The sequence below is a fragment of the Neolamprologus multifasciatus genome, chromosome 12 (assembly GCF_963576455.1).
Source record: "Neolamprologus multifasciatus chromosome 12, fNeoMul1.2, whole genome shotgun sequence".
Taxonomy (NCBI): domain Eukaryota; kingdom Metazoa; phylum Chordata; class Actinopteri; order Cichliformes; family Cichlidae; genus Neolamprologus; species Neolamprologus multifasciatus.
Window position 1 is genome coordinate 11,236,484 of NC_140450.1, and position 23,484 is coordinate 11,259,967.

The window sequence follows — 23,484 nt, forward strand, 5'->3', positions numbered from 1 at the left end:
TTTATTTATGCAAATATTTCTATTTGCAGTCCCACAAACATCTGTGTTTTTAGCCACTGCTGCAAGCTTTTGTGTGACATTACTAGACAACATAAAGCATTTTAATTCCCTTAAAAACATTAGTCGGTCAAAATTAAAGAGCGCAGAAACATGATGATGCCTTGACTGTTAAGCAAGGATATGAGTGTCATATGTAACTGCACCACATATAGGTGCATTACAAACATAGGCTAAAACATTGCATTGCATCTAATCCATGCAATGCAGGTAACTTCAGTGATTCATCTATAACGCAAATTGACACTTTTGTTGATAAATCACATACTAATTATTCTTTGTCTTCTTCTTTTGGCTGCTCTCTTTAGAGGTCGCCCCAGCAAATCATCTGCCTCAATCTGATCCTATCCCGAGAATACTCCTCTGTCAACCCTCTGCATGTCCTCCTCTACATCCATGAACTTTCTCTGAGGTTTTCCCTCTTTTCTGGTGCTCCATATTCTGCATCCTTTATCCAACATATCCACTATACCTCCTCTGCACACATCCAAACACTGTTTTTATCAGTGCCACCATCTCCAAACAATACATAACACATCATATGAGGTCTCACCACCATATTTTATTCTTTCATCTACAATATTAGAAAGAAACACAAATTAGACAAAAATGTGTGAGCAAGCACCTGGTGAGTGTAGGAAGGAAAAACACTGTAAAAGCAGGAAGAACCTCCAGTCCAAAACCAGACTCAGGGAGGTTCTGCACACAGTTGGAGACAGAGTTTAATCATTGATAATGGTTAAATGCAATAGTGGGGTATAAGCACATTGAAAAAGAAAAGCTGCAAGGGAAGAAGAAAGACCCTCACCTCCACACACACACACACACACACACAGCAGGCCAAGTCTATTGCAGCATAACTAAGACATGGTTCAGGATCACCTGATCCAGCCCCAAATAAAACCTTTGTTAAAAAAGAAAGTTTATTCTAGCTTTAAAAGTAGACAGCAGCTGTCTCACGTATGCAAACTGGGAGCTGGGAGACTCCTGACTTCTTCATACAGTATCACACTAATTGTTCTACCAGGTGGTTTTAGGGTTGGTTTTATGATTAATCCTCACAGGAAGCATGTGACACCACGGACGATCTGATATCCTTGTGAAGGCACCAGTGTGTGGTCAGCAGCTGCATGCAGCTCTCACACACCCACAGAAACCAGGATATACCACAAGCAAAGTTTTTAAACATTCAAGTTTTTGAGTTTACTTAAAGGACTTCAAGTAACATCAGTCATTTGCAAAGTACTTAACTCTCTGAAAGAATAACAGAAATCACAAAAACCGCAAATAAAGACTTATTTTCAGTTATGGGATCTAGGGCAAATCGTGGTTATTAAAGAGGAATAGTAAACATAGATAAGTGTATGAGGAAATGATAAAATGTAGTTTTGGTCTGTTTTGCACAAATTACTACAACAATACACTGAAAAGGCAGAGTACACATAATATAATAGGTCAAAGTCATTAAAATAACCAAATGGAAAGACAATTAAATTAAAACTTGTAGTGTACACAGATATTTATCTCAGTGGTGCATCACACATAAGTATTATAATATGAATGAGCAGGATAGATAGATAGATAGATAGATAGATAGATAGATAGATAGATAGATAGATAGATAGATAGATAGATAGATAGATAGATAGATAGATAGATAGATAGATAGATAGATAGATAGACTTTAGCTGCATTCTGTGAAGCTCTTGAGACATTTTAATGCTTCATAACAGCAGAACTTTAGCTTTTGTATTTTTAAAAGTGATGACAGTAAGGCTAAACATCCTCACAGCAAGAGCCTACCATCAACAGTTAACTACTCATTACTATGACAATATGGTGCAAACAGGCACAGAAGCTGACGAGCTCTGAACTTCATGCTATCTTGAGGCAGTGTGTCACTGAGGATTTTCGACCACTCGGTGCACTGAAAGTTACCCTGTCTCCTCTACCTTATTTAAAATGAAAAAAAGTACTTTTGCTGTGTTATAGATTCCATAAAGACGAAACTACATTTCTGGGATTGACACCCAGCAGCCCTGCAGTAAGTGACTGTGCCATTATCCTCATGATTCGTCTGAACAGGTTGTTGCAGTGCAGTTTTAAGTGCATACAGGGTGGGTTAAATGTGCTGTGTGCTTGGCCTGGCTCCTGCTGTCAATCAGCAGCAGTTGTTTATTCTTGTGGTAAGAAATCATTTCATCCAGGCTGTTGAAAGTCTAAGAGAAAGCAGAAGATAAAGAGAGAAGTGTGATTAAATTATGCCCGGAATTCTTCATAAGCTTCAGTAACTCCTGAATTTTTCAATCCTGCTTTGTCTTTTCACCTCTTCGTTCTTTTTGCCTTCCTTTCCAAGGGCATAGGCTTTAGTTTCCACCAGGAAGCGAATGGGAACGTTGTACACCTTCTGCTGGTAAAGCACGGCAAGGGTGTAGGGCTGGTGCGTGCTCTGGGCAGAGCTGTATCGGATGAGAAAGGCACCGTCCTGCAATAAGGAGAAAGGGAGGAGAAGAGGAAAATCTAATAAATAAAACTAGATGTAAAAGAACATTTTAGGAAACCTTGACAGATATGAAAGAATAGTCAAGCAGGCTACAACTAAAACTGATAAATGGATGAATCGTGGAATGATCAGGGAGAGTAAGTGGAGGAAATGGAAAATAAATCACTGCCATGGAGCCCTGAAGCTGTCTGACTTAGGTTTAGCTTTCGTTTGAGTTTTATGTTTGAGTGTCAGCGAGACATACTATCATCATCTTTTTATATCACTTTAAAACTACCAGGTTTACCTTGTTGATTCTCTGTAAGAGATCCTCTGCTGTCTTTCTGTTGCAGTCACCAGCAAACCATTCTCTATCCTGAAATATAAACATACAGCAGATATATCAACAAGAGAATCAAACCCACTTCAATGCAGGATTGTTTATATAGTGTAATCACAACAACAGTCTCATGAAGACACTTCAATACTGTAAGGTAAAGAACTCAAAGTATTCAAGGAGGGGCAGCCAATCAGCTGGGAGGTGAAGGGAAAGACAAAAAAAGAAAGCGAGCATAGGGAGACAGAACAATGTGAAGTATAAGTGCATTTACTGACCTACTCTACATGAGGACGAATTTGAACTATACTATTTACTAAATCATTACATTTCGTAGTAAATATTCTACTACATGAATGTGAAGTTTACCAGTCCTTTCTCAAATTAAGATTTTCTGTCTTTTGCATCCCTAATTTAAGCAAATAAATTAATAAATAAATGCTAGGAGTGAAAATGTTTCTCATGCATCTCAAACATCTCAAACTTAAATGTTTGGTTCTTATATAACACTTCTCTACCTGCGCACTCTATAAAACATGTCTCATATATCTATTCAAATTTGCTATGCGTAGATATTTGGGATTGTGTCTCCCTCGATAAGTGAATGTGTAAACCACTACACTAAGAATGATATACATATATGGAGAGATTTTCTTTTCCTTAAAAAGAGACAAATTGTTTTGTTTTTTGTTTTTTGTTGGGGTTTTTTTTTTTTTGGGGGGGGGGGGGTCTTTTGAATTCAGGATTTTTGATTTTCACATCATTGTATAAGTACTTTTAGCTAAGTTACAGTTCACCTCTTACCTCCAGGCTGTTATGTCTGGTTACCCTCATACCACCATAGGAGGCTTAAAACACATAAAGATAAGTTGTTTGTCAAGCACAAGTTCATGGGAAATCTGTATTTGGCAACAGTCAAATGTTTTGTTGGTTGTTTTTTGTTGGTTTGTTTTGTTTTGTTTTTTCTTTTTTTTAAGTATGATGAAAACTGTGTTTCAATTACATCAAAGTGCAAATATAAATATACTCAAAATGATCCTCAGTCGTCCCTTTGGATTTAATAGAGACTTAAAAAAGAAAACTGAGCTTACCCACAGGCTTAGTGTCTGGTATTGGGGGATTTGGAGGGCTGAAAAATAGAAAAGAAGGCTAACATTAGACACTAACTTTAATTCTGACATGCACACACTTGCAGGTCTTGTGGATGGGGATCAGCTCCAGTGATAATCTCAGGATCAGGTGCTGTGCCAGAAAGTGATAATCCACCCAAAAAAAATCCTTGCCTGTATTTAAAGTGTTGTAAATTATTTGTTGGCTTACAATCTGTGAAATACACATCAAGTATATCTATCATGAACGAGATAAAGGCATTCTGAGCCTTTCACAGGTTAGAAGTCTATAAAGAAGTTCTAGAAGTTCTATAAAGATATGTTTTTGTGTAGAAGGGAGTGGTTTGATTGTAATGTAGGTACAATAACCCAGTCTCATAACAATACCTGTAAAATGCGTCACTTCTTTACATTATATATAATCCCTTCATATACTACAGTCTATACTAACATAAGCAATGACATTACACTTAAAAAAAATACATCTAAAATTACTTTTTGGCACAACACTAAAGAAATGTCAAAAATTGCAGTTCCTTTAATGGCCACTTGTGGCTAGCACTAAAAGTGAGTGAATCCCTACAAATTCCCAAGTTAACAGCAGAAACAAGCAGCGATTTCCTCATACAGAACAACTGTAAGAAAAGAATAATACTTTCTGCGAGTCCATTAGGGTCTCAGTGAAGTAAATTTCATCATCATACAATTATGGTGGTCCTGAATAACTTTGGATTTTGAGTTCCCAGTTGCAACTGAAAGTAAACAGTAAAACCATAAAACGTTTGTGTATTTGTGACTCACTAAATAAGCCATATGCATGCTATGCTGTAATGCTAGTTCAACTAAATTCAATTCAATTTTATTTATATAGCGCCAAATCACAACAAAAGTTGCCTCAAGGCGCTTCATAGATACAGAGAAAAACCCAACAATCATATGACCCCCTATGAGCAAGCACTTTGGCGACAGTGGGAAGGAAAAACTCCCTTTTAACAGGAAGAAACCAGGCTCAGGGAGGGGCGGCCATCTGCTGCGACCGGTTGGGGTGAGAGAAGGAAGACAGGATAAAAGACATGCTGTGGAAGAGAGACAGAGGTTAATAACAGATATGATTCGATGCAGAGAGGTCTATTAATACATAGTGAGTGAGAAAGGTGACTGGAAAGGAAAAACTCAATGCATCATGGGAATCCCCCAGCAGCCTACGTCTATTGCAGCATAACTAAGGGAGGATTCAGGGTCACCTGGTCCAGCCCTAACTATATGCTTTAGCAAAAAGGAAAGTTTTAAGCCTAATCTTAAAAGTAGAGATAGTGTCTGTCTCCCGAATCCAAACTGGAAGCTGGTTCCACAGAAGAGGGGCCTGAAAACTGAAGGCTCTCCCTCCCATTCTACTTTTAAATACTCTAGGAACAACAAGTAGGCCTGCAGAGCGAGAGCGAAGTGCTCTAATAGGGTGATATGGTACTACAAGGTCATTAAGATAAGATGGGGCCTGATTATTTAAGACCTTGTATGTGAGGAGCAGGATTTTGAATTCAATTCTGGATTTAACAGGAAGCCAATGAAGGGAAGCCAAAACAGGAGAAATATGCTCTCTCTTTCTAGTCCCTGTCAGTACTCTTGCTGCAGCATTTTGGATTAGCTGAAGTTTTTTGGACTTCAGCTAATCAGTGAGTTTTTTGGACATCCTGATAATAATGAATTACAGTAGTCCAGCCTGGAAGTAATAAATGCATGAACTAGTTTTTCAGCATCACTCTGAGACAGGATATTTCTAATTTTAGAGATGTTGTGCAAATGGAAGAACGCAGTCTTACATATTTGTTTCATATGTGCATTGAAGGACATATCCTGGTCAAAAATGACTCCAAGGTTCCTCACAGTGTTACTGGAGGCCAAGGTAATGCCATCCAGAGTAAGAATCTGGTTAGATAACATATTTCTAAGATTTTCAGGGCCGAGAACAATAACCTCAGTTTTATCTGAATTAAGAAGCAGAAACACATGAACAGCTCTACCTATCTTAAGAATCAAAGCAGACATAAAAGAAGTAAAAAAAAAAATCACCAGACATGCATGTGAAGCTGACTTTGAAGGAAAAACCACCCAATTAAGGTGTTCCCAGAATGTTTTAGTCGCAAGTTGTACAATATATATACAGTATATATAGATGCACAAATTCTTTGTATTTGTCAGCTCTTACCTGGCTTTAGGTTCCTTCAGGTTCGCTGGCAGATGTGGCTTAGCACCAGGAATTGGTGGAGGGGGCTTTGCAAAAGTGGGACGTTTCTCTTCTGCCGAAGGACCTATAGAAGCAATGTATGTACTCCTTATATATTTTGAGTGTGAGCTGTCTGGATTTATTTAATTAGCAAGGAAGATGTGGTTCTGACCTCTTTTTCTGTCCTCTAATGGAGGCAAAACAAAATTCTGGAAAAAGGGAATAAATGTTACTGCTGTGTCATACCTGTAAGTTTAATTTCACACATTAGAAATGGGAATATGGGGTAAGAATTTAAAATTCATCTTGTGTCCTGACAGCTTACTTTAAATCAGGACCCAGCTTAGCATAAGAAAATTAAAGATGAAGCACAGAGATTAATAGACACACTCACAGACTTATCTCTGGGGATTGAAGGCTTCTTCCTGCAGACAGTGAGAGGGCTAATGTTTATTGCAAATTTACTACCAGGACTTTAAAACATAATTTCCCTATTATAAATACCATATTTGCATTAAAAAACACACACATAATTGTCTAGAATGCACAGCTATAAAGACATATTGTATCATAGCTTGCCTGCAAATAGGATGAAAGCTGCTTTGAAACAGAGTGAGATGAACTTACAAGGGTATTTGAGCAGGTGCCGGTGTCCTGGGAGACAGAGGCATCTTCATGGGCCCACGCGGGGGAGGAGAGCAAGCTGGAGAGAGGGGGGAAAGTAAAAGTAACTTCCGGTTTTCAAACACTTTCATATAAATTTGTAAAAAATGCCTCAGAACTATTGCCTATGTAGTGTGTATGAACTTACCTGCTTCTGGTTCTAAATAAAGGTCATCATCATCGTCCTGTAACGCAAACCAACAAATATGATATGAAAAGGTGCATTAACCTTCTCCATACAGAAGAAAACATCAAATTACATTCATGCAGCTGTGCAGGTATTATTGGCTTTTGGTATTAGTGACTTATCTAAGATTTAATGTTCATGTAAATGTTTATCTAGGCATGGTTAGCTGTATAAAAGGCTCTGGGATTTATGTCTATGTTCTGCAATATTGTGTGGGGTGGAGTCGTAGGAAATGACGTAGGTGTAACGCGATGCTACTCGGGAAGGGGAGATTGTTTTCCGTGTTAGTTCTGTTTACCTCGTAAGCTGTGTTCCTGGTTGCCATCCTTCACGGTGATGCTCCGAGTGTTAAGTTCATGACTGGAAGTAAGTTTCCTTAAATATGTTTATTTTCCGATTCTGATGTTGGCCGCGGCTTTAGTTACATTCTACCGCGTTGTAGCACCGCATTTTTCATCTCGCGACTAAAGGCATGTGCCGCTGGCCGCCGCCATTATGTAGTAATTTTATTCGGCCACACGATGGCGCCAAAGTCCCTTTGTTTACAGTTAGAGTGGATGTTTCTGCTATGTATGACATTCTCACTGTGTTTATTGTGTCCTTTCTGTGTTTGGAGCAAGAGATGTAAGATTGGCATAGTTCAAATCATATATGTTGTGTTATGTGTATATTCAGATGGACGTGTTGGGTTATTTCATTTAATTCTTTGTGTTTATCTTAGTGAAGCTTTGCTGTATATATTTATATACTCATGGCAACTTGTTTGTTACTACAGACTGCTGGCAACACTGAGCATCTAGGTGGCAATTAAACAGCTGGCGGTGACAATCCAGCAAAGTGGAAGCCTGTTGTCCTCCTTCCTGTATCCTGACCGATACACCATCTTGTTAGCTGCTGAACCTAAAAGAACTAGCCCTCACCACGTACTCCTCAACATTGGTCCTTCGAGCCGGAGGCAGTTATTAAGATGGAGCCAGATGGAGCGACATGTCCTGATGTAAGGCCTAAACGCCATACACGTCGACCAAGCCGGTTTGAGGACTTTGATGTTAACTATACAGGCCACCCCTTTAGGGAAATGCTGCAGTGGGATACCCCACAGCCTCACACAAGAAGCGGGAGAGTTCAGCCTCAGTATAGTCATACGCCACCCCTCTACAGCGACAGGGATGGGGCCTATTACAACACACCCCCTCCACTGGGAAGAAGTGAACAGGATGTGGACCTTAATAGAAGCCACTCACCTGAATTTGCACCTTCCAATTGGCCAGGGTCTTCAATACACACATTTCATACAGAATTCAGAGCCTTGCAGGCCGAAAGAGAGCAGCTACTCCAATCACAGCAAGTTTTACAGGAGGGCCTCAGAGAACTGAAGGAAGCAAAGAGTGACCTCAGAGAGCTGATTGAAGTGGCTCACCTGCTGAGGAAGGATATGGCTCAGCTGACTGCCTCACAGCATAGCACCAATCATCCCCCCAAGCGCAGTTCAGGAGAGATATACACAACCCCTGAGACAATGCCACAGGAGGAGGATGAGGAGGTGTGGCCCGACCCACCACCATGGCCTGAACCGGTGGAAGAGTTGCACACAGGATTCTCCCAAATGAAGGTTGATGAACAATACTCCGATAATGGTGTACAGTACCACCCTCTACCCCGCACAGCATATTTCGCTGGTGAGCCTTCGCTGCCAAGTCATCGCTGCACCCCATATCAGGACCCTGTGGTTAAAGATGGAAACACGTTTCATGCGCCTCCACAACCCTCTGTGCCACCCCCCTGCTGGGCACCAAGTAAGACAGGTTATCTCCCAACCAAGCCTGTTCCAGCCAGTTCCCCCTCTCTTGTCACTGGAGTAACCAGTGGGCACTGCAATAACCCATCTGCTCCTCTTTCGGCTGAGCTAGTGTACAGGGGGCCCAAACCAACCATTCCAAGGTTCATTCATTCTGATCCCTCTGAGTTTGCTAGGCTCCGCATGGCTTTAGAGAACCTACTCCCTCCTAATGCTACTGAGCTCTTCAAGTATCAGATACTTGTGGACCACCTCAAACTAGATGAAGCTCGACTTATCGCCGATGCTTACCTGAACTCACCCAAGCCTTATACTGACACCATGGCAGCCCTCCACGACAAATTTGGACAACCTCATCAGCTCGCCTTGAGAAAGATAGCAAGTGTCCTGGATGGTCCTGAAATAAGGCGAGGTGACACAGTAGCCTTCCAAAGGTTCTCCCTTCAGGTGCAGTCACTAGTTGGGCTGTTACAAACATTAGGACTGGAAGGAGAAGTGGAGTTGAACTGTGGGTCCCACGTTGCCCGACTAATAAGTAAGCTTCCTGCTGAACAGAGGGCTGATTTTCGTCGACACCAGTTTAAGCAGCCCGGGAGCACCTACACTCTGTACGACCTATCTGCATGGCTTCGTCAGGAGTCCTGGTGTCAAGGATTTGATGGCCAAGCAGGTGTAAGAAGCAGTAGAGAAAGGACCAGTGTAAAGGCCGAGGCCCGTCTAGGCCGACACACCGTGACAGTCCTACATAACCTAAAGGGGCCATCAGAACACACGTTTCCACCAGTGAAGGAGAGTCGAGCTAGAGGGAAGGTCAAGAGCAAAGCCTACTGTGCCTACTGTGAGAGCACAGAACACTATTTTAGCCAATGTGATGATGTAGCCAAGCTCTCCAAAGAGGAAATAAAGGACTGGATACAGGTCAACAAACGATGCTGGCGCTGTGCCCGAACTCATTTAGCTGCTCAGTGCACGCTAAAGAAACCCTGCAGCCGCTGCCAGGGTAAACATCTGCTGGCTCTTCACGAGGTAAATGCCAGGACAGAAGGAAACAACGCTGACATGGCTGCAAAGGAGGAAAGCTGCCTAACCAGTTCAGCTTCGGGCTCACTCTACCTTGATCGCCATGGGGCTGGCAATCGTGTCATGCTGAAGATTGTATCTGTGCTTTTGAGCCATGGAGAGCGGACTCTAGACACCTTTGCTATACTTGATGACGGTTCAGAGAGGACCATGCTGCTCCCTGCTGCTGCAAAGACTCTTGGTCTGGCAGGCATCCCGGAGGACCTGCCATTACGAACCGTCCGCCAAGATATTCAGATGCTTCATGGACATACCGTATCCTTCAGCGTCTCTGCTGCTACCAACCCTGGATCCTACTACAAGATTGATGGAGCGTTTACAGCTGATCGCCTCAACTTAGCTCACCATACCTATCCTATTGACCAGCTGAGAAGGAAATACAAATACCTGCATGGGATCCCGGTCCCTGCCCTGAAGGAAGCCAAGCCTCTGCTCCTCATTGGTTCAGACCAGCCACACCTGATCACCCCCATAGAACCAGTCCGCCTCGGCCCACCTGGAGGCCCAGCAGCAGTCCACACCCGGCTCGGCTGGACCCTTCAAGGGCCAAGTCTTTTCATGGGGCGGCAGACCCAGCCTGTCCTATCCCTGTATACATCCGCCCAATCAGACGAGTTGCTCAAGCATGTGGAGCGGCTCTGGCAGGTGGATGTGGTGCCTTACCGATCTGAGAAAGAGGTCACTCGGTCGAAACAGGATCAGCAGGCTGTGGCCCTACTTGAGGCAAGAACAACTCGCAGGATGGTCGATGGAGTCTTCAGGTATGCTACACCTCTACTCCGTCACCCACAGATGCAGCCACTGAATGCACCAAAGGAATCAGTCATGCCCATGCTTCGAAGCACAGAAAGGCGCCTGCTAAAAGATCCCAGTCGGGCTGATGCCTACAGGGCAGAAATGCAGAAGCTGATCCAATCAGGAGCCGTGAAGGAAGTTACGCATGAGACTTCGCCCAAGGAGAACTGGTACATACCGCATCATCTTGTCAGTCATAACGGGAAGAATCGCCTGGTGTTTAACTGTTCCCATAAATACCTTGGACAGTCCCTGAACCAGTTCCTGTTGCCTGGCCCTACTCTTGGAGCTTCCCTGCTGGGGGTGCTGGTCAGGTTTCGTGAACACCCCATAGCTGTGAGTGGAGACATCAAAGGGATGTTCCATCAGGTACTGCTCCTCCCTGAAGACCGGCCTCTGTTGAAGTTCCTTTGGCGGGACTTAAAGGTGAATGAACCCCCTAAAATCTTCGAGTGGCAGGTCCTGCCATTTGGGACAACTTCAAGCCCCTGCTGCGCCACATCTGCCCTGCAGCGTCATGTGATGGAGCACACACAGCCTGACGACAGCCTGAGATTCTCCATCGAGAGGTGTTTCTACGTAGACAACTGCCTACAGAGTGTTGGCTCACCAGAAGAAGCTAGAGATCTGGTGGATCGGCTAAGAGAGTTGCTGAAATCAGCTGGCTTCGAGCTACGTCAGTGGGCTTGTAATGATCCAAGTGTCCTGAGCCATTTGCCTCCAGAAGCTAGATCACAGAGTCTGGATCTGTGGCTAGCCGAGGACAAATGCAACCCGCTAGAGACCACGCTCGGGCTCAGCTGGGACTGGAATACCGACTCCTTGGGTTATAAGCACAGGCCCGTGTCCTATGAGATGCCAACCCTCAGGAACATCTATAGAGTCCTAGCCTCACAGTACGACCCTTTGGGCTATCTGTTACCCTTCACCACTCGGGCCAAGCTCCTCCTCAGGCAGCTATGGGATAAGAAGCATGGTTGGGACGACTCGAATCTCCCCTCCACCCTCCTGCAAGCTTGGTCTGACTGGGAGGTGGAGCTTCAGTTTTTTACCTCGCCTTACCTTCCCACGTGCCTATGTTCCTGCCAGTGCTAACTCAAAGGGGGCCATCCGTGAGGTGCACATTTTTGGGGATGCTTCTGAGAAAGCTTATGGAGCGGTGTCCTATATGAGGACTGTAGAACAGGATGGGCAAGTTCACCTTACCTTCATCCTAGCTCGCTCCCGGGTAGCCCCCAAACGAGCTCTCTCTATTCCCCGCCTCGAGCTCTGCGGAGCTTTGCTGGCAACGCAGCTGGCCAGTACCCTGAAAAGGGAACTCACCTCAGCGATTGAAAGAACAGTCCTGTGGTCTGATTCGACCACTGTTCTTACCTGGTTGAGCTCACAGTCCTGCTGCTACAAGGTTTTTGTAGGAGCCAGGGTAGCTGAGATACAGGAGTTGACGGAACACTGTACCTGGCGCTACATAGACTCAGAGAGTAATGCAGCGGATGACCTGACGAGAGGGAAGGCCCTAGCCGAGCTCAAAGTGCCTAATCGGTGGTTGAATGGACCCCCCTTTCTGCTCAACAGTCCTGACACATGGCCAGAGAACCCGAGCTCCGAGCCCAGTAATGACGACCTTGAGCTCCGGAAGACAGTCTTCTGTGGAACCTCTATCACCTCCACACCTACCTGTCAGGATGGAATGGCGTGCAAGACTTGGCAGGAGCTCTTGGATGTTACTGTCAAAGAGCTTTGTGGTCAGGGACTCTCGACTGCGCCATCTAGTGCCGAGGACTATCAGAATGCTGAACAGGCCATCCTTCGGCAGGCTCAACAGGAGTCATTTCCCGAGGAGTGCAGATTGCTTTCAGAAAGGAAACCTGTCTCATCCAGAAGCCGCTTGCTTACCCTGGCACCTGAACTGGATACCTCAGCGGGCCTCATCAGAGTAGGGGGTCGGTTGCGACGCCTAGAAGGTCTTGGTGGACCTATATTGCATCCGATTGTCCTGGATCCTTCACACCCTTTCACACGTCTGCTTATCCAGAAATATGATGTTGATCTGCATCATCCAGGCCCCGAACGGGTCTTCGCGGAGCTGCGGAGGTCTTACTGGATACTGCGTGGAAGAGAGGCAATTCGCAAGCACCAGCGAACCTGTCCTGAGTGTCAGCGTTGGAGGGCAAAACCCTCTGTTCCCAAGATGGCTGACCTTCCTGCTGCTCGGCTTAGACTGTACAAACCAGCCTTTTACTCAACCGGTGTTGACTGTTTTGGGCCTATGTTTGTGAAGGTAGGAAGACGTCACGAGAAACGCTGGGGAATCATTTTCAAGTGTATGACGACGAGGGCGGTACATCTGGATCTCCTAAGTAGCTTAGATGCGGATGCGTTCCTAATGGCCCTGAGGCGATTCATAGCCAGAAGAGGGACACCGGCAGAGTTATGGTCTGACTGTGGGACCAATTTCAAAGGAGGAGAACGAGAACTCAGAGAAGCCTTTGCCAACATGTCAGAGACATTGCAGGGGAGGCTCGCCCGTCAGATGATCAGATTCCAGTTCAACCCCCCGGCAGCCCCACATTTCGGAGGTGTATGGGAGAGAGAAATCCGTTCAGTGAAGACAGCTCTACGCACCTGTGTGGGTTCCCAACCTCTTCACGAGGAGGTACTCCGTACAGTTCTGCTGGAGGTGGAATTGATCCTTAACGCAAAGCCCTTAGGCTACGTTTCCACTGACGTAGCCGATGTGGACCCTGTGACACCCAATAGTCTCCTCATGGGGCGGCCTGATGGATCACTACCCCAGGTGGTCTACTCAGAGACAGAGAACCTCAGTCGGCGATGTTGGAGGCATTCACAGATTCTTGCTGATCAGTTCTGGGCAAGATTCATCAAGGAATACCTGCCTGGCTTACAGGCGAGGCAGAAGTGGCAGTCAACTCCTCCTGAACTTCTGGAAAAGGCAGTTGTTATGGTTGCAGATCCGCAGCTGCCTCGAGCCTTGTGGCCAATAGGCCATGTGATCAAGATTCATCGTAGTGATGATGGACTTGTCAGATCTGCTGATGTGAACGTTAATGGACGTGTTTACACCAGACCAGTTGCTCGGTTGGTAGTTTTACCTGCCGTGCCATCGGAAGACAGCGATACTGAGAAGAATAGCAAGTCGCCTCCTGGAACTGATTAGGGAGCCTTTTTTTGGGGAGCAAATGTGTAACCACTTTTGGGGGCGGCTGTATAAAAGGCTCTGGGATTTATGTCTATGTTCTGCAATATTGTGTGGGGTGGAGTCGTAGGAAATGACGTAGGTGTAACGCGATGCTACTCGGGAAGGGGAGATTGTTTTCCGTGTTAGTTCTGTTTACCTCGTAAGCTGTGTTCCTGGTTGCCATCCTTCACGGTGATGCTCCGAGTGTTAAGTTCATGACTGGAAGTAAGTTTCCTTAAATATGTTTATTTTCCGATTCTGATGTTGGCCGCGGCTTTAGTTACATTCTACCGCATTGTAGCACCGCATTTTTCATCTCGCGACTAAAGGCATGTGCCGCTGGCCGCCGCCATTATGTAGTAATTTTATTCGGCCACACGATGGCGCCAAAGTCCCTTTGTTTACAGTTAGAGTGGATGTTTCTGCTATGTATGACATTCTCACTGTGTTTATTGTGTCCTTTCTGTGTTTGGAGCAAGAGATGTAAGATTGGCATAGTTCAAATCATATATGTTGTGTTATGTGTATATTCAGATGGACGTGTTGGTTTATTTCATTTAATTCTTTGTGTTTATCTTAGTGAAGCTTTGCTGTATATATTTATATACTCATGGCAACTTGTTTGTTACTACAGACTGCTGGCAACACTGAGCATCTAGGTGGCAATTAAACAGCTGGCGGTGACAATCCAGCAAAGTGGAAGCCTGTTGTCCTCCTTCCTGTATCCTGACCGATACACCATCTTGTTAGCTGCTGAACCTAAAAGAACTAGCCCTCACCACGTACTCCTCAACATTAGCTCTGTTGCTTCACACTAAGACAGTCCGGAGTTTGACTCCACTATCTGACCGGGACCTTTCTGTGTGGACTTTGCGTGTTCTCCCCATGTTTGTGTGCGTTCTTTCTGGCTACTACAGAGAAACATGCAGTTAGTGGGTTTAGGTTATTTGGTGATTCTAAGTTGCCTATGGGTGTGAATGTGCGTGCGAATGGCCGGGTCCTGTGACACACTGGCGACCTGTTCAGGGTGTACCCCGCCTTTTCCCCTATGGTAGCTGGGATAGGCTCCAGCCCCAGAATACCCATCCATCCAGAAGAAGATGCATGGGTATTGGTACATTTATGTAGTTGTTGGTGCAGCAAAAGACAACCGACTGCTTATAAAAGGCCCTTATGGAACAACAGCCCCCTCTGAGTGCAGACATGTCGAGGGTGACTCCTTGCACCTCCCACACACACACTCAAACTGACACTCTTTTGTGTGTATATTATTACACACAAAAGAAAAAGAAAACATAATAATGTTAAAGTCACCGGTTCTTCAGTTGGATCCAGGTACACATCTGAAATGCAGAAAAAAAGACTACTAGTGATCTGTGTTGCCATATCACAAATATACAGTGGTGATGCTTATCAGCATGTGCACACAGAATGAAGCACCTATTCAGTAAGTAATTAGAATAATCCTTAACCTCCTAAGACCCGAACTCTTCCACGGCATGCATTTTTAATTTCTCTTTGATATTTGGGTATATTGGGGCCCGATGAATGTAAAAACAAAGAATTATCAGATTTTTTTTGTTTTACCTTATTTTTGTTTTTAAGAAAAATAAGAGCCACATCTGAGGATACTCATTTAACATTTTGATAGAACAGTAGCAGTATAATGTCCTCATAAGTGGATATCAGGCCCTTGCAGAGCAAAATTTAGTATTTTGGTCTAAATAAGCCAAAATGTGATGTCCACATATGTGGACGCCAGGTAGGAGCTTAAGTTAGCCGTCTGTTTACGACACAGCACCAGCAATGAAAGTGACTACCACAAATCTATTTACCTATGTAACATACTTAAAATACGCAATATTCAAATGAAAAATAGGCCTGTTTAAATTTTCAGATTTTTTTTCTACTTCACTAAATATTAGCATCAACATCCAGGTCGTTTTCCCATTTTACACAGCAATCAATGTCAGCTGAAGCTCTTCGTTTCCATAAGAGATGCATCAATACAAACTGGGGTGAGAAATGGAAAAAACCATTCTGCTTAAAAGCATTTTCCCAACGCAAAAAGAAAACACTGTATGTAATATAATACTGAGAAATGTCTTTATATTTGAGTGAATGTATTTGAGTGTAGATTGAAAGGAAAAAACTGAGATATTCATAATTTTGAAATGCAGAAGATTGTTCTGAGGCCTGCAGTTTTTGTGTTCTTGCATGTTGTTTTGTAGTGTTTAATGTGCAGCTCAGTGGCACTACAGCAGGTGGCACTCTCCTCTTTGTTTTGCTCACAGCTCCAAATTATGTTGCTGCTGGAAACATCAAGCACAGGCTACAAGTGTTTGGCAACCTGAGTTTATCAAGCAGCTTCTGAAAATACCACATGGCTAATAAACTCATAAACATAGTATAGTCTTCATTATTATTATAAGAAGTAGTAGTAGTAGAAGCACCCATATCACCCCTTAAAGAATCTTCCTCACAGTCAGTTTTCACTCAGTTACACTCTGGTGCACTCTTCCTTTAAAATAATACTTTGTGTTGGTGCTGACTACCTTCCTCTACAGGGACTGTCTGAAGCGGCATCTTCTTCTTCCCTGGCTTATCACTTCTAATGACCTCAGGTGCTGGAGAGAGATAAATGTATTTATGTGATTCATTAAAGTACACAAATGAAAGCGTAAAAATGTAGGGGGAAAAAAAGGACTGATGAGATTTTAAAAAATCATCAAACAGAGCTGAGTTACTTACGTTTGCTGACGGCATCCTTCCGTTGCGAAGGTTTCCGAATGAAAAAAAAAACAGTTACAACATGGTAAAACATCTATGTTGACAGGCACAAAGAAATAGACCCTGAGCTTTTATTACCGAGGATTTGCTCGGTCTGGGTGGAGGTGCAACCTGCCTCGGTGTTACACCGGGTTTGGAAGTCCTCTCTGCAAAAAGCAGAAAGAATTTCAGGGGAAAAGACAGCGTTTCACTGTCTGTGGTATCTGTGCTGAAGTTTGCCAGACTCAGATGTTACCCAGATAAACGTTCTCCTCCACTGCTCTCGGTGGCACTTTGACAGCCGGTCGCTCACAGGGAGGAGCTTCATACATGTCGTTGTCATCATCCTGCCGTGAGAAAAGGTTGGTAATCTTAACAATCTTAACAATTATTTACAAACAAACTATAAAACTTTCAATATTTTAGTAGTATGGCTGCCATGAGATAGACTGCTGTTCTGTTCAGTGTGTACCCTGCTCTAATATTGTAAAGCTATTTAGTTTTATCATGATAAAGCATTGCTGTGTATTGTTATTATTGAGACCGGGATGTCTGCTTGATTGTGCGTCAGTTCCCTTCACAATACGTATTGTTTTTGGCCTATAGAGATTGACAGACCACGTGACTTTCACGCATTGCATGCCGGGAACTTGTGGCAAAACAATCCAAGTACCGCATCAAATGCAAGCATTTGCAGCACCGCAAAACGTTCATTCTCCGGTTCTAATACCTTCTTGCTTTTTCTTTGTCCCCCAAAAAAGTTATGTACAAAACGAAGGAGAACAATGCCGGTCCGTACAAAGACAGACTTGATGAAAAGTCAAAGAAAAGATACGAGGAAAAAATCAGTACTTAAATCCTGCCCCTAAAAATATCCAAAACTTGAATGAAAAAGTACAAAAATATAACAAACCTATTATAAACCACAGACACGCAATTTAAGAACTTGTTCTCTTCCTACTTACAAATTCATCCTCCGGCCACCCATATGCTGCATTGTTATCTGTAGGACACAAACATATACGAATAAACATAAGAGATGTACAAAAGGCATCAAAGCAACTTTAATAAAGTGAAAACAAACCCCACCCGTCCTCCTAGGAGGAGCTGGAGGTCTGAAAGGAAGAAGGGAGAAAAGACATGGACAGTGGATACTTTAATACAATAAGCTTTTAGCAGGAAAGAATGAGAATGAATGAGGTTTCTGTCTTGGTCATGATACTCACAGGTTCTTCAGTCTTCCAAAGAAACTCTGAAAAACACCAGAAACCACAGAAATTAGTGAACAAATACCCAGATTTCATGAGACGAGTAGATGCAGAGCGACGGAAACACAGATATTTAGCTGTCTCTATGTGACACAGCCCATTATTCTTAAACTGCATGCCTAGCTAATAATGATTTACTTTCAGTTACTTATCAGCTTCATCTGTCTGTCTGAGTCAGTTTCCCTCTTTGGATAAGGTCACATAACAATGGAGCTTTATTTGGTGCAGAAAAGGAGACAAAAACACAGTACAAAATAGCACCTGAGGTATCACTGTATCATTTTAAACAGGATGTAAATACTTCAAAATGTTTGTAGGGTATGTTTTTGTGGTGTAATTTACTCTCAGAGATATATTAATCTTTTATCTGCCAATATAATACATGAAAATACAGTAGGATAGGACACAGTTCTGTAAACATTCATATAAGAATATCTATCTTTTAAAACTTCCCAACATTAAATAAAGGACATAAAATTGTCTTTTTGTAATGACCTATAAGCGCTTTCACTGGCCAAGCATACACTATAAGACATTTCCTGCTTTTTTCTGTACATATTAGATAATTATTATACGACATAATTTGCTTGATAATCTAAAGCTGGTTTTTCTTCTTTCCTGAAACGTGCCTCCTTTATTGTCCATAAAGCCCATGATTACAGAACACCTGCTGTATTCACTGTTTCCACCACCCTAAACATAAAGTCACAAAAAAGAAAGTTTTCACAGGGCAAGTATGAGCACCTCTGTAAAAGCAGACATTTTGGCAATTTGTTTCTTTACAGTTTTCACGATTGTATTAACACAATGCGACAATCTTCCCAGACATGTATGTCCCAGCAAATTCACTCCAAGGTCTGACTGTGCAAAGCTCAGAGAAATGGACAAATCCCGGGAGCTACATCTGTGACGCAGCAGCTGTCAGTTTTCATGATAAATGTCAAAGTTTATAACAGTACTTTTTTTTTTAAACTGAACACACACGGCTCATTCTGAGGAGTTGCCAGGGAAAAGCCTTTCTTTCTTCTTTCTTCCAAAGGACATTGTGAAATAATGTACCAACAAGACCAAAGTGGTGATCCTATGATGCACAGTGCCACATTTGGGAAACCAAACACAGCACATCAGCTCAAACAACTAACTGCTGCAAGTGTGATGATTTGGGTTTGAAGTGAGTTTCAAATTGCCGTGAACAGAGAGGGTGCTGACGGAAAAAAAACTAACCCTGCTGCAAAATCAACAACTTCAAATTCAACTGACATTTAAAGCTCCCCACGTGGACAAGCAAAATAAGTTTTTTTGGTCACATGAGACAAAGATTTAGCAATTTGGCCACAATATTAGGAAGGACATTTGGAGGAATAAAGGTGAGGCTTTCAAAACTAAGGACACTGTACCACCTGTCACACAATTTGTTGGAATAATAAAGAATGAATTCTTCAACTTCACTCCAAATCAAACAGCAGAGAGTTAAAATTTGGTGAAGTTGGATGTTCCAGCAGGGCAATGATCCTCAAAACACAACAAAACTGGTTTTGGACTTGATAAAGCGGGCTAACATTGACCTTCTGATGGCAACCCAACTGAAAATTTGTGAGCAACACTTAAAAGCCAGGTCTGTGCCAGGAAGCCAGCTAGCTTAGATAGACTCTACCAATTCTGCCGAGAGAAGTGGTCAGCCTTCCAAACAGACTATGCTTGGTGATGGTTAACAAAAGTGTCTGGTTGGCGTCCAGCTTGATTTGGAACATTTAACCAAATACCAACAGGGTCTAACAATATTTTTATACGTTTGACCCTGTGTGCATTAGAATAAATTGGACTTTTTGCATCCAATTCTTCTTTTTTAACTGTGTATGTTAAACAATCATTCCCACCTGAAAAAAGGAGCAGTTTTTAAAAAGCCAAAATTGCCATGACATTCATGCCCATGATGAGGGTATGTCAACTTTTCCCAACTGTATCCTCATGAATGATCTGTCTGGCTTTTGATTGCTGCTACATCTTATTCAAAATAAGCTTTGAAACAAAAGTGTACTAAAAATATTTGTGAAATTCAAGTTTATGTGTAGCTGTTTACGGCTGAGGTTACAGAAGACGGTGGAATTCACTACAAAAGTAATATCAGGAAGTTGAGTTCGTCCCAGTGCGTGAGGCAGCTGTAGAGGAAGTGCTGATGTAATGTAAATGATGATAAACAGGCAGGGAGAGATCACTTTCTGTCTGTACACACAACACGTCAGGAACCAGGTGTTTCAGTCCTGATAAATGAGGAGCAGGGGAAAGGTGATAAAAAAGGAGAAGTACATCACTAGTCAGCTATTCACGACATTCTTTCTAATCCCAAGCATGTCTACATGTTAAGGCTGAGTTAGGTTACAGTGACAATGCTAAGATTTGTCTTAAAATAAGAGCAGTGTTAAAACGCTACCTGTAGATGAGAAATTTTATAAAATGTGGAGCATTTGAAAAAAGTGGTGTCAGAATCTGTGGGAGTAAACAGGAGGAAAGAGGAAAAAGTCGCGCAGCTGTGGAGCGAAATCTGATGCACACAAGGACTAGACACGCATTATTCAAATAATACTCTATTCATCTGTTATCACGAGCAATTATATTTGATAGGAATTAAAAAATTGTTTTCTCAGAAACTATCTTCACAAACAGCTGCCATGAAATTTATCTTCGAACATTTGTTTAAGGTGGAAAGATTACGTTCTGCCTTTTCTGCACTAGTTATATTGCAGTCACACATCAAAAGCTGGAGCTCGCCTTTGTTTGTGTTTAATGTTTGTTAACGTACGGAAGAATGTACCTGCAAGAACTGTTTGCTAAAAGTAAGAGGAACTTGAACCCTGTTGAATCACATGTGCAAAGAGACTTTTTGTGTTGCCAAAATACTTCTGTAGCTCTATGTCATTTATACAGTATGAGCAGATTTCATGTTTAGACATAAAAGAGTTAAACGTGCAAAGATTTCAGTCCGAACGTCAGTCGGTGTCTCTACAAGAACCTCGGAGAGAGTTTGGAACATCTCCACTAAACTGTACAAAAAGATCACAACAACAGTCGTTTAATTTCTCTCAAACCAGGAAGTGAAACTGAAGCGCAAATTAAAAATAGCACCAAACCCAACTGTGATTCAGTGTTCGATCCAACAAAATCTAATAACTTCAGGAAACCATCAAGCAACACACAAACTTGTTTGATTTGCCAGAGGACATTTATTTGGTCGTTACAGATGCCTGCAGGTAAAAGTTTACCTTCAACTTGTCTCTAAATGCTAGTTTTCTGGGATATTTTCATTGTTTACCCTTTAAACTCTCATACAATCACATCTTTAAAATTATCTCTGCCGTCGTATCTTTCCCACACTCCGAACTCCAAAGAAGAAATAAAGGTGAGCTAAAAATAACTACATGGAAGTTTTACAGTGGGCCTCGACAACACCTGCTCGCTTCCTTCTCACTCCACCCAAAGTTATCAGACCATAAACCAAAATATAACAAACTTAATTAAACAGTACTTTACCATTTTCACGACTTGGGGACCCGTCTCACAGCTCAAGTCATGAGGATATGTCTTTGTTTCGGTCCTTGGATGCAAATGCTTTATAGATTAAAGCGTGTGAGCCAGAGACCGTGTGAATCAGCTCTAGCTGGACTCATTTGCATTTCCTACCTGTAACAGTAACAGACAGCCTCACCTGCTGCTCAAATGTCTGCCTTTAACTGACCTGCTGCACAGCTTGAACATGGCTCCAAATTTCCCTACCTAACAGTCATATAACCAACTGAAATTGCTGATTTGTTGGCAGCAAAGGACATTCTCTTTGTATGCTGTAAAAATAAAATATTAACACGGTATATATGTATTTAATGAAGCTATTACTCCTAACTAAATGATAGGACCTAGTTTAGCATGTGATGTTGAATATACTTTTATTTACTTTATTGAACCTCCAGGAGACAAAATGCTGGCATCATAACTTTAGTGAAGGTGTCATTTCTTCTAGTACTATTATAAAAGGAAACTGTTGTGCTTTTTCTAACTAGGAAAGTGAAGGTTTAAATAATGCTTTGGTATGTTTTGATGAATCGTCACTCACATTTGGTGTGTAGTAATACACTGGATTATTAAAATACAAATGCCTTTACATTGGTAAAAGTAAACTATACCTTGTAAGAGTAAAACATTACATTTGCTGCTCTAACATAATAAAATTGTTCCCAGTTTTGACAGTTTAAATGGATCTTTCAACCAGTTTTGTTACTTTTCCCATCATTTTATCATTTTATTATTGTCAAATATCATTATTTCATTAGGAATACTTGAATTTCCATCTTCCAATATATGTTTGCATTTTGACTATGAACCTTTCTGATTGATAAATAATTGATTGGTAGGGTTTAAAAAAAAGCCTTGTAAATCATTTTAAAGAGGATGTGATTTAGAAACAGGCAATGTTAGAGACATAAATTATCTCAACTCTTTATTAGGTGCACTTTGCTACTACTAAGACCCTCTTTTGCCTTCTGAAATGATCCAATTCTTGTGTCATAGATTCAACAAGGTGCTGGAAATGTTCCTTAGAGATTTTGGTCCATGTTTACGAGACAGAAACACACAGTTGCTGCAGATTTGTCGGTTGCACATCCATGATGTGAAGCTTCCATTTGACAGCATTCCAAAAGTGTTCTAATGGATTGAGATCTGGTTACTGTGGAGGGCATTCGAGTACAGTGAGCTCACGGTCATGCTCAAGACACCAGTTTGAGAGTCTGAGCTTCATGACATGGTGGGACCATGGGAACCAGCTGGGATTGGTAAACTATGGTCATAAGGAAATGGACATGGTCAGCAACAATACTCAGGTGGGCTGTTGTGTTTAAAAAATTCTCAATTGGTACTAAGGAACACAAAGTGTGCCAAAGAAACAGCAGCAGCCTGAAACATTGATACAACGCAGGATGGATCCATGCTTTCATGTTGGTTGTGCCAAATTCTGACCCAGCTATCTGAATGTAGTTGAAACTCAGCAGACCAGCCACATTTTTCCAGGATTCTACTGTCCCAGTTTAATGAGCCTGTTTCTACTTCCTAGTTGACAGGAGAGGTATCCAGTCCTGCTGTAACATTCCTGCGTTAAGGCTCCACGTTATACTTTCAGACATGCTCTTCTGCATACTTTGGTTGTAACAACTGTTTTTTAAGTTATTTCTGCGCTCTAGCCTTTGATCTCTGTTAACGAGGCGTTTATGTTGGGAGGTCTGCCACTCACTGAGTTTCTCCTTTGTGGACCATTCTCTCAGCAGTTTATGAAATACTCTGACCAGCTGGTCAGTCACCAACAACTATGTCAAGTTCAAAGTCTCTTAAATCACCCATCCTAATGCTTGTTTTGAAGTTCAGCTAGTTTTGATCAGGTCTGCATGCCTAAATGCACTGAGCTGCTGTCCTGTGATTGGCCAGATCGATATTTGTAGCCGTTGAACAGGTGTACCTATTAGGGTGGCTGT

At 42.4% G+C, this 23,484-nt stretch overlaps 2 protein-coding genes across 3 annotated transcripts; one reads left to right on the forward strand and one right to left on the reverse strand.

Moving 5' to 3' along the window:
* Window positions 1-23,457, reverse strand: LOC146506506 (SH2 domain-containing protein 6). 2 transcript variants are annotated; one of them, XM_085180956.1, is made up of 19 exons: window positions 21,497-23,457; window positions 17,927-17,952; window positions 17,790-17,815; window positions 17,666-17,703; window positions 16,957-17,047; window positions 16,800-16,867; window positions 16,683-16,698; window positions 16,487-16,558; window positions 15,246-15,274; window positions 7,021-7,057; window positions 6,837-6,912; window positions 6,604-6,634; window positions 6,382-6,418; window positions 6,192-6,294; window positions 3,968-4,005; window positions 3,681-3,724; window positions 2,847-2,915; window positions 2,384-2,542; window positions 2-2,276 (listed from the first exon to the last, which is right to left on the reverse strand). In XM_085180956.1, exons 1-19 carry the CDS (start codon window positions 21,497-21,499, stop codon window positions 2,160-2,162), a joined length of 1,080 nt encoding a protein of 359 aa, XP_085037082.1. In that variant the 5' UTR covers window positions 21,500-23,457; the 3' UTR covers window positions 2-2,159. The 2 variants fall into 2 exon arrangements, with proteins under 2 accessions (XP_085037083.1, XP_085037082.1); XM_085180957.1 differs by lacking the exon at window positions 16,683-16,698 and having other exon boundaries at window positions 1-2,276; window positions 16,784-16,867.
* Window positions 7,224-11,928, forward strand: LOC146506507 (uncharacterized). Its single transcript, XM_085180937.1, has 2 exons — window positions 7,224-7,425; window positions 7,835-11,928. Exon 2 carries the CDS (start codon window positions 8,027-8,029, stop codon window positions 11,825-11,827), a length of 3,801 nt encoding a protein of 1,266 aa, XP_085037063.1. The 5' UTR covers window positions 7,224-7,425; window positions 7,835-8,026; the 3' UTR covers window positions 11,828-11,928.
* Window positions 23,458-23,484: the final 27 nt, after the last annotated feature.